We start from the raw sequence: 10,599 nt of genomic DNA, 5'->3' as shown, positions 1-10,599 counted from the left end.
TGTTGAAATGAAAGAAATGCATTGGGCTTGGTGGATGATGATGATGATACATGCAGCACCGGAATAATGTCCAAAAACATACAGTAACTTTTATTCCATGAAGTCCCGCTCCTGCTCTGTGCCTGAGAGGCAGCAGTGAGACGGTCGGTGACGTTTCCGTGACGCAGGTTCAGCCTCCATCCCTGGTCGAGCCCACTGACAGAAAACACCACCTAGAAACGACGCGAGGCCTAGCGAGTTACGGAAATATGTAGTAAGCTCGCACAGTTAAGCATATTTCGACAACTGGGGGTTTGGTGGAGCTGGTAAGTACACATTCTTAACATAAGGTTGATAACGTCATTGCGTTTTGCTGTGATTTAGCATTGGGGCAAACATTAGCCTAGCCTAGGTGACGACGGTGATGATGGCCGATGGATCCCGTTATATCCAGCTGCGGCGATGGCATCCGAATACTATTGCTGTATTTCAATATGCAGTCTTCTATTAAAACTGTATTCAGTTAAAAATCATCTAACAGATAATGCACTTAGCTTCTTACTATCGTTTTGATAAGAGGTCGTGTTGGCAAATGAAAGGTGAAGCTGCAGAAGTACGTTTGATATTCGTTGGGAAAATTCTACAGTGAAAGTAACCGCAGTGTTGGCCTACCCGGAATAGTCGAAACAGAAACAGACTTTAATCTCCAGACCGTAATGTTGCTAGCTAGTTGTTTCACAGCCAGTGTAACTCGCACATTTAAGCGATAGTGATGTTGTAAACGCATTTAAAATATTAATTTCCTTGAACTTTGACGAGTAACTCTGTCTGAATCGTGCCCGTGTTAGCCTGCTAGCTAGCATGCTAACGGTAATGCTAATACATCTCAACCTCTTCCTCCATCAGCACTTTACTACGTTACATGAGAAGTTAACATGGGGGGCCATGATGATGAAGATATGCCATATGTTGTGAATAAACAAAAACACGACGAAGAGCTAAAGAACAAGCTGAATGACAGCAGTCACTGGTGCGAACAGGAGTCTACTGGCAACAATGCTAAGTGGGTTAAAGAAGGCCAGAACCAGCTGCGGAAAGTAGCTGAGAACCATCAGGACCAGGACCACAACTGCAACATCAGCCAGAATGGGAACAAAGAGGACTTCCCGCATCAGAACACCACTCAGGAAGAACAGCAAGGAAACGAGGAGCAGAACAAGTCTCCCAAAATATCAATGACCCCTGGGCTCAGTCAGGAAGAGTCCAAGAAGCCACTGCTCATCGACACTGCAGAGTCTACAGAAGAGAAAGACAAAAAGAGAGAAGAAGATGATAAAGAGAAGACATCAGAGGAAGACGAAGATACATCAGGTGATACCAGAGAAGAGCTGGAGGCAGAAGATGTGGAGTCTGAGAGAGAGGCCTCTGTTGTGGGGAGAAATCCCTGCCTCCTGTTCTCCAACATGAATGGGACACCCAATGAGGAAGAGGCCAGCTGGCCTCCACTGTCTCAGGACAACACCGCTGACAGCACTCCAAATGGCAACAAGGGTAAATAGAAGTACATGTGTTGAAGTTTAGGCCACATATACAACATTTGACATGCCCAAATGAGCAGTTGTATGTGAGCTTGCACATACAACCAGATGTATGGAAACAACATCCCATTAGAGACCGAGAGGACACAGTGAAAACTTAACTATGGGCTTTGATAACACAAAAGTATGCACTGAGCATCACATAGATTACACAGGTTAGAACAATGGGCAACACTTACCTTTCAGTTCACCTTTATAGCATTTCTAAGCATTATATCATATTTACATGGTTTATTAAACTATAACTTAAGCATATATACAGTACGTGTATATTATGAATGTACTTTTAAAACAACTACAACTCCTCTTGTGGTGTAGCACACACCAGAGAAGGAGTTTACATTTTTGACAAATTAACACTGTATTACTAAGAAATACCTTGATGTCTTTATTACTGTGAAAGACCACATAACAGTGTAAAGGAAACCAGTTATTAAATGTTTGTAAACCACTAATAAATGCTACATTGGGTTGCGTGCATCAAATGCATTGTATTCTTTAGGATCAAAAACACTTTGGGGTTTTATGTGCAATATATAGGCATATCGTTTCTATATTGAGCTATAGGCCCTCATTTCACCCAATAAAAAATTGCAATCTCTTTAAACTGATATATTGCCTTTTCATCCACTGGGGATAATAATAATAACACTGACATCTGCATTGGAGTGAATTCTGTTAGTATTCAGCATTATGATTGTAGTGTATATAGTACTGTTATTAGTTGAATATAACAATGTACAGTGGTAGTAATGATATAATCATCAGTATTTTATCTGTTTATTCGGTAATGTTGTTTAACTCAATACCCTGAAATATATTTAGTAGCAACAAAATATAGCTGTGGTTAATTGTTGGTAGATGGACTGCTGGCCACAGTGAATCATTATCCCTGTGTTTTCATATCGGTTTGCAGACATCATATCTCACATTTTAAACATAAGCAATTTCAATGCTGTTTGTTTGTATACATACATTTTTTTTTCAGAATCTTTATTTTGTCCTTGTTATATTTCCATCTTTTTCAACCAGACATTGAACACTGTTCCCCTCTCGTGTTTCTCTTTGCTCCCCGCCTTTCAGATCCCTTTTGGGACTCCAGTGCCTTTGAGACTGACACGGACCTGCCTTCAGGATGGATGAGGGTGCGAGACACATCGGGCACATACTACTGGCACATCCCCACAGGCACAACCCAGTGGGAGCCTCCTTCCCCCCTGGGTAAAGTTGGCGACTCCACAATGTCCTCCACTATGTCCCTGGAGACTACACCCTGCGAGGAGACTGAGGTGAGGTCTCACGCTAACTTTGCTTGGATAGGGGAAATGGCACGAGAGTCTGCAGACAATAATATCTCCTTTTAATATTCCAGGAATCCTGGGCTCACCTTTCCAGCACTGATGAAGGAGTCGGTGAGAGGGAACTGTGGAATGTAAGTTGTGGCAAGAATTTAATATAGTGTTGTTTTTAGTGTAGTTAGATTGGATTGTTAATAAAAGATGTCCATTGGTAACTCGTTTTTGTTGTTTCTGTGTTTTCAGGAGGAGGGAGAGGTTGCATCTGATCAAAGCCTGAAGGAGTTTGAAGGGGCCACTCTACGCTATGCATCCATCAACCTGAAGTATGGGCTGTTAACATTTTTTGATAAATAATAGTTAGTATTTTATTGCCTGTTCTGTTCTTATTATCTTTCTGTTGCTTATCCTTATGTCCTTCTTTCTCTTGATAGTTACAATTGCTCCATGTCTGAGGAAGAAGAGAGGCTCGCTCCACTCTGCACAGATTTAGAAACTAAGGTAAATATGTGTTTATATGTGTTGTTGCTCTTGATACAAAAGACTGTTCACAGACCTGGTTTTTAAAACGGCTCTAAAACATTTACGATTGGTCAAATACAGAGGTGGCAATTCTTCCACAGGGTTTTGTAGTATGACTTAACTCATTAGTTCTTTCTCATCAGGAACTTAAAAAAAGCAAAAACACATGACATTTTTAAACTTTTGGGCACATTAAACTTAAGACCAAATGAGGCCTTTTTTCTTGCTTTTGTATGTTTGTAGCCAAGCAAGCATATTTTTGTTAATGAAGTAACCAACAAGACTGAAGAGTTGTAAACATGTGGAAATAAGCAGCATGAACTCTCAACAAAAGGCCAGTATTCTGAGTTGATGGTTCTTAACCTCCCTGTGCTGTCCAGTTTTTGCTAACGTGCTGCTTTTGTGTATTGTCAGTGTTTTGCAGTGCGTTCCCTGGGCTGGGTGGAGATGTCAGAAGAGGACATGGTGCCTGGAAAGAGCAGTGTTGCTGTCAACAACTGCATCAGGCAGCTCTCCTACCACAAACACAACCTCCATGACACTGCTGGGATCTGGGGAGAGGTGAGGGGATGTTACTATTCCTGTGATGTCCACTGTGATGTAGATGGTTTTGAAAAGGACATTTACTTATCAAACTCTCTACATTTTATATGGGTAGGATGTCTACATCAAAAACAATTTGTATTTAGTAGTGATTGCTAAACAAATTGTCGTTATTTCCTCTCGGGTGCTTTTGAGTCGTTTAAGTTTTCTTTGATAAATCCATAGTGGAATTGAAGCAAAATAACTCAAATCAGAAAAGGCATTTTCACATGTTGTCAGACCGTATCAAGTGAGAGATAAAGAAATGGTATAACTCCGGAGGGTCCTTTCTATAATGTTTTCAGACATGATAATAACAAACTGAGCCTGTGAGTGACCAAACCAGCCCTTAAGTGGAGGGACATTGACGACGTGCAATTGCCCCGAGAAATTTCATCGCAGCTTGTTTAGCGGCTGCTGTCAAAAGCTTTCTCGCTCGATACCGGTGCAATTTCTAAAATTGCTGTCCCCATTAGTCATTTAGACAAAAAAAACACGGCTAAATGGGGTCCAGGTTGGAAAACATCAGTCACTCTTTAATAGCAGTGCAAAATGACTCTTGATAGTTGAAATGTTTCTAAGCCAGGCTGCTCATACTAAGAGGTTGTGTGTGTTGTCTCAGGGTAAGGACATGCTGATGGTTCTGGAGAACGACACGATGAACTTGATCGACCCTCTGGGCCAGACTCTGCTTCACACTCAGCCCATTGGCAGCATCCGTGTGTGGGGTGTTGGCAGAGACAATGGCAGGTCAGTAAACACAGGACAGAATGAAGATGCCCCAACTGCACACGGCTTATTTGTCTAACTTTGAACAACTGCTTTTTAAAACCTGTTTTATGTCATTTCGAATTGTACTTTTACATAATTCATATATTTTTTTATTTGCATTGTGGCGGAAAAAAGGTTCTACTCATACTGCAGTTCACATTTTTCATTTGTTTTAACATGCTCCGCTAACAGAAAACATATATCAAATGAGTTTACTTAATTAGAAAACAAATGGCCCTTAACCCTTTTGTTTACAATTAACTACACGGTCATGTTTTTGTCCCAAATTGCATGGGATTAGCATAAAGAGGACGTGTGTGTATGAAGGGGACATTAAAGTGGCTATCCATGAACTACATTTTCATTCAAATATTCTGGTGACACGTCAAGGGACCCTTTTTAAAATCAAAATATAGTATGAACTATAGGATTCCTTATTTTTAAGTAGTTTCATATGATGATTTTAGGATCATTTTGATGGCTTCTGACTTATGTTTGGACCACATACATTTCTCCCTCAGTTGAATGTTCTTCTTTTATCCTGTTGGGATGGTTTATTCCTGTTTAAACTAATACAACGCCTTTTGTAATCATGACTCGTGTCCCAGAGGCTTGGTATTCCTGATTCTGCATGACGTGCACTTTGTTGTCCTGCGTGCACTCTTTCTGTTGCTCGCTGCTGCCCTCTGCTGGATCGATAAGAGCATTGCAGCCAAAGCTAACCTGACTGTTTCTGCCTGCTTTCTGTCTCTGTTCTCTAACAATGGTGTTTTTTCTTTCATGCTGCATTTTCCACCATGAACAGGGAAAGGTACACATCAACAATTACTATTTTGAAATCTTTATAATAATTATAGTTTAGTCCTGCATATATTTCTACACGTCTGCTGTGTTAATGATTCCCTGTGTAAATGTGACCTTTTCCATCTGATATCACCTGCAGGGATTTTGCCTATGTGGCTCGAGACAACCTGACTCAGGTTCTGAAGTGTCATGTTTTCCGCTGCGACTCACCTGCCAAGAACATTGCCACCAGTCTGCATGAGATGTGTTCAAAGGTCAGCCACCATCTTATATCATTTTGTACCATGGTGAATTCAGTGCAATGTCAACCATGAATTCTGTACTTGGAATTCACATATTTTCCTTGCCTTCATTTTAGATAATGCTGGAGAGAAAGGCGAACAAACCGGGGCTGAGCCGGCTGAGCTCTGACCCGAATCAACCTGTCGTCCCCATTGAAGGTAAAGAACCTTTAGGGTTTTCACACTTTGATATAAATCAGAGTGTAGAAATAGATCTCAAATGTTTCCATCTTACTCAACAGAGTTTCCTGCTCCGAAAAACGAGCTCTTCCAGCGCTTCCATGTTTATTACCTTGGTTGTCACTTTGTGGCAAAGCCAGTTGGTAAGAAACACCTTCACACATTTAATGATTATTTTATTACTTCAGCTATCTTTAAATCATGACTGTAATTTATGTGTCCTAATCTCTAATTTGATTTTGTTATGTGCTTTGGGTATTTCTCATGTTCACGTCTCTCAGGTATGGATATAATTAATGACTCACTCGAGGCAGCAGTTATTGGAAAAGATAAAAATGAGTGGACTGCTGTCTCTGTGAATATCGCACCAGCCACGCTCACAATACTTTCAAAACAGGTAACTGACATTATTTATTTGTTTTTTTAATAAGGAGCTAATCTGTCATAATAATTTGCTTAAGGGCATTAACACTTAATAAACTCAAAACCTAATATTTTGAAATGGAGGTGGAAATAAGCCTGTCTTTTATGTTTAACCACTTAAAGATCTCCTATCATGCAAAATGCTTTTTTTAATGTCCTTTATACATGAATATGTGTCCCCGGTGTGTCAGGGAACTCACAAAGTGTCAGAAAACAAAACCCTCTCTCTTTTCCTCCGTACCCAAATCTCTAAAAACGGGGGTACAACAGAGCTGATCCAGATTTGCGTCCGATATGACGTAAATCACGTCATATCGGACATGTGGACCCACGGCCCGATCAGAAAGTTGCTATCAGAAACAATGCGCAACATGTTTTGGAAGTAATATGGTCTTTGTTTACATTAGCAAGCATCGCTAACACTCAGAGCTAAGCTGTACTGGAGAGAGTATGTGTAAAAAAGCAAAAAAAAAAAAAAGGGAACTCACCTTGTAGTAAACCCGCAAGAGAAAAAGCATTTGAGCTCCATACTGTTTCAGAAATAATCCTTGAAGTGGTTTGGAACATGATATGGCGTTTAATCACGGCAGCATTTAGAATTCTGAGCAGGCACAAGCTCCACCTTCTTTTTTTTCTTTTTTCAAGGACCCCGAACCTGCAGTTCTCTAACAGGGCTGGAATAGAGGAATATGAGGGATGTCTAAAATGCATGATCTGTTTGGTATTTTGAGCAAAACACATCATAGACATGTTTTTTATATATTTGTATCTGAGACCCATAATATATTCCTAAAAATAGCATAATAGGAGACCTTTAAACGGTAATATTGTGTTATTGATTGTAATCGGTTTATCATTACTGATTATATCATTTTTTAATGTCTGCGAATAACCTGGAACAATCTAATTTATAATTAAAATAATTTACTGTCATTTGTATTTCTACCTCCAGACTGAGGACGTGCTGTCAGAGTGCAGGGTGCGTTTCCTCTCCTTCATGGGTGTGGGAAAGGACGTCCACAGCTTTGCTTTCATCATGGCCGAGGGTCCCGGAGATTACACCATCCACATGTTTTGGTGCGAACCCAACGCGGCCAGTCTCAGTGAGTCCGTACAGGCTGCCTGCATGGTGAGTTCCAAACAAAAACATGAACCGTACAGGTGGAGAGATGACATGGAGATGTACAAAAGGTTGAATTCTTTCAACACTGGCTGACATGTGAATCACCATTGTTAACGCACACCATTCATGCGGAGTGTGTTTTCTTTCCGTAGCTTCGTTACCAGAAATGCTTGGATGCCCGTCCGCCCAGCCTGGCCTATTGCCTCCCCACCCCCCCCGCTGACTCTGTGGCCCGCCGGGTGAAGAAGGGGGTCCAAAGTCTGCTGGGCAGCTTTAAGAGCTACAGGTCAGGCCCCCAGTCCCCCTGAGTTGGAGTGAAGAGGATCCAAACACAAGGTCCATCAACACAGCCCCTTCTCACTCTCCCTCTCTCACCCTTCTACCACATTTTCGCCTTACGAGCGTTTCACTTGTCTAGTCACTAGTCTAGTGCGTGGAGTAGTTTGTTGGGAAAATATGTGTGTGAAAAGATTGCATTTATTGGCTGTTTTGAACTCCCATCTCCAAACAGATGAAACCCAAGCATCTTTTGTTTTTTCTTTCCTGGGATTCTTTCTGTGAGTCTTAACTATTTTTGTGTTTTAACAGAAACAATGCTATGAATGTTGGAATATGGATGTAATATATATATATATATATATATACATGCAGATGCTAGAATTTGCTTGAAAATGAGGTTGCTAGATTCTCTCACAGAAATCGTTCCCTTTTCCTCCTTGGTGCAACTTTCATCTCGAACACTCCTATTTTTGTAATACTGTCACACAGTCGTTGTCAGTACCCTAATAATGATTTCCTAAAACACCATTGCACCGCTCTCTCCACCACCCTAGGTTGTAATACAAGCGCTGTAGGTAGTATGACCCTGACCCTCCCAAACTATGTATTTTAGTCTTCCAAAGAACTGTATGGTCATCTGTCACATAGTGAGCAGCCACTGAGTGTAGTGTGTTCCTCATACATTCTGCATGGACATTTGCAAGTTCAGTGCTAGTGTGCAATAATCAGATGTTCCTGTATGGTGTGTGGTGATATGACGGCTGCCTTGTGATTCATTTGTTCACTTTAAATGAGAGAGTCTGGCCATATTCAGCGTGAGGCCAACGGAACAAAAGAGCCATGTCGAAAACCATTATTGTGTGCTAGAAATAATAGTAATGTAAAAAATACAACCTCATGGTTTTCACACAGCCGTTTACCATCAACAACTACTGAATAGTACTTTAGAAACTCACCACAAGCTGCATGTTTTGCTCGCAGCAGTTTAGTGCTTAAGACCCATCAATGTATCCTGTAAATTCCTTCTCTGTGTTTCCGTACGGTAGGAGGAGGCTGGAGTTGACGTGTTGTTTCGTGTTTCATAGGCATGTCACTCTAGTAAGTGTCAGTGTTTATCATAAGCTAGCGGTAGAAAGTTAGACTTCCTGTCAGATCCTTCAGACTGAAAAGATGAGAGCAGGTTATAATGTTTGTATTTACAGTTTGTGTATATGGCAAACCTAGAGATTATTTCTCCACTGGTTTACATTTTTATTTGTATTTCCTTGGCCACATTTTGGCCCCGGGCCACTTGATCTAATGTATTTTTTATTGTGTCCACACATTACAACGTACACGATTAAGATGATATAAACATTAATTTGTTAGATTTACTTTTTTATAAAGAAAACACTAATTAACCAAGTTGTATGCTATCTTTATGTGTCCGTCAGTGATCGATACTGTATGTAACACAATAGTAATAGTCATCTCTAATATTAAAGATGCCGTTTGTAAGACATTTGTTAGCTACTTACTCCTCATGCTAGCTGACTCCACTACATAGATACAAATACCTCTACAAAAGACACAAAACCACATCACTCAATTAAATTAAAACACATATTATGGAAAGGAATGTATTTACATGCATAGAAAATACAGCGTTGTATTTAAAAAAACAAACAAATGCATTTATGAATGTTAAGAAGTGACATGTCTTGTTAAATGAGTGTAAGTGGTGAATAATGATACATCTATGGTCTAAAGTAGGGGTCTAGTCTTTTTAAAAATACATTTTTAGTCTCAACTAACATCAGTCAGCATTGAATTGTTCACAACCTTTAAACTTTCACAATGTTTTGTTTGAAAAAACACTCATTTGATATTATTTTATATTAAAACAAAGCTGAAATCAGAATTGTGCTTAAAAGAGTAACATGCATATACTTGTATACACTTATGTTTGAAACATATTGATTGGAAACAAATGAAATAGATACCCACTTTCTAAATATTTTAGAAATACTCACTAAACACTAAAACCCTAAATCTCTTACCAACTGCTTCTTGAAATGTGTAAGATATAACACTAATGAAACGTAGTCTCATTGTCTCATATTACTGCCATGTCACTCCCGTGTCACCTGGAGTTACGTTTGCTTTTTCCCAGTCAGTGGCAACACGAGTTTAAGAACATTAGCAGATTAATTTATTTCTGTTCATGTAAATTAGGTGTATAAAATGTATGTATATAAAAGTCACTGCACAATAAATGTGAACATATCATACCTCGTTTTCTTGTGGTCTTTTTATATCCTGGCAGTTTGTGGTTGTGTGAAGCTAAGTGGGTCTGAAGAGATTGGTTTCCAAAGGGCAGTCTGGATTCGATAGCCTGAAGATGTCTCCTTTGGTTTCCGGTTTGTGGCAGAAGCTGCTTTTTTTTTTTTTCATTTTCAGTTAATGGCTTTATCTGTCATTTCCAGCTTTTCCATTAAAATGTAAAAGAAGCCTCCACACAACCTGGCTGGCTCTTTTGCATATGCATTAAACCAGCTGACACCAGATTTACCATATGTATTGACAGACCAGCCTCTCGGAGCATGAACAGAAAATGCAAAACACCCCCCCCCCCCCCCCAGTCACCTGTTCAGGTCATATCGGCACCGCTGCCCCACCATGTGAGTTCAAAAGGAAGGGAAGGACTGGTTATTGTTTCCCTAAGAGATGGCTTTTGGAGATGAAAGCTGCACATCAAGTGGAATCTGCGGCGGTAATAATTG

At 40.1% G+C, this 10,599-nt stretch overlaps 1 protein-coding gene across 2 annotated transcripts; it reads left to right on the top strand.

The window, feature by feature from the left end:
- The first annotated feature begins 116 nt into the window (after positions 1-116).
- Positions 117-10,107, top strand: apbb1 (amyloid beta (A4) precursor protein-binding, family B, member 1 (Fe65)). 2 transcript variants are annotated; one of them, XM_034113096.1, is made up of 15 exons: positions 117-305; positions 886-1,530; positions 2,661-2,866; positions 2,950-3,009; positions 3,119-3,198; positions 3,307-3,373; positions 3,809-3,955; positions 4,599-4,726; positions 5,553-5,558; positions 5,691-5,805; positions 5,910-5,991; positions 6,075-6,155; positions 6,294-6,409; positions 7,388-7,564; positions 7,711-10,107. In XM_034113096.1, the coding sequence occupies exons 2-15, from the start codon at positions 915-917 to the stop codon at positions 7,864-7,866; spliced, it is 2,037 nt and encodes a 678-aa protein (XP_033968987.1). In that variant the 5' UTR covers positions 117-305; positions 886-914; the 3' UTR covers positions 7,867-10,107. The 2 variants fall into 2 exon arrangements, with proteins under 2 accessions (XP_033968987.1, XP_033968988.1); XM_034113097.1 differs by lacking the exon at positions 5,553-5,558.
- The last annotated feature ends 492 nt before the right edge of the window (positions 10,108-10,599 follow it).

This window comes from Trematomus bernacchii, unplaced genomic scaffold (genome assembly GCF_902827165.1).
Source record: "Trematomus bernacchii unplaced genomic scaffold, fTreBer1.1, whole genome shotgun sequence".
In the NCBI taxonomy this organism is placed as follows: domain Eukaryota; kingdom Metazoa; phylum Chordata; class Actinopteri; order Perciformes; family Nototheniidae; genus Trematomus; species Trematomus bernacchii.
Note: the sequence above shows the minus strand (reverse complement) of the source record. Positions and strands in the feature narration are given on the sequence as shown.

Excerpts from the sequence above, each read along its gene's own strand:
- apbb1 (XM_034113096.1), top strand. The coding sequence starts at position 915 with ATGGGGGGCCATGATGATGAAGATATGCCATATGTTGTGAATAAACAA. Across the intron at positions 3,010-3,118 it reads GTGAGAGGGAACTGTGGAAT|GAGGAGGGAGAGGTTGCATC; the intron begins GTAAGTTGTGGC and ends CTGTGTTTTCAG. Across the intron at positions 3,374-3,808 it reads GCACAGATTTAGAAACTAAG|TGTTTTGCAGTGCGTTCCCT; the intron begins GTAAATATGTGT and ends GTGTATTGTCAG.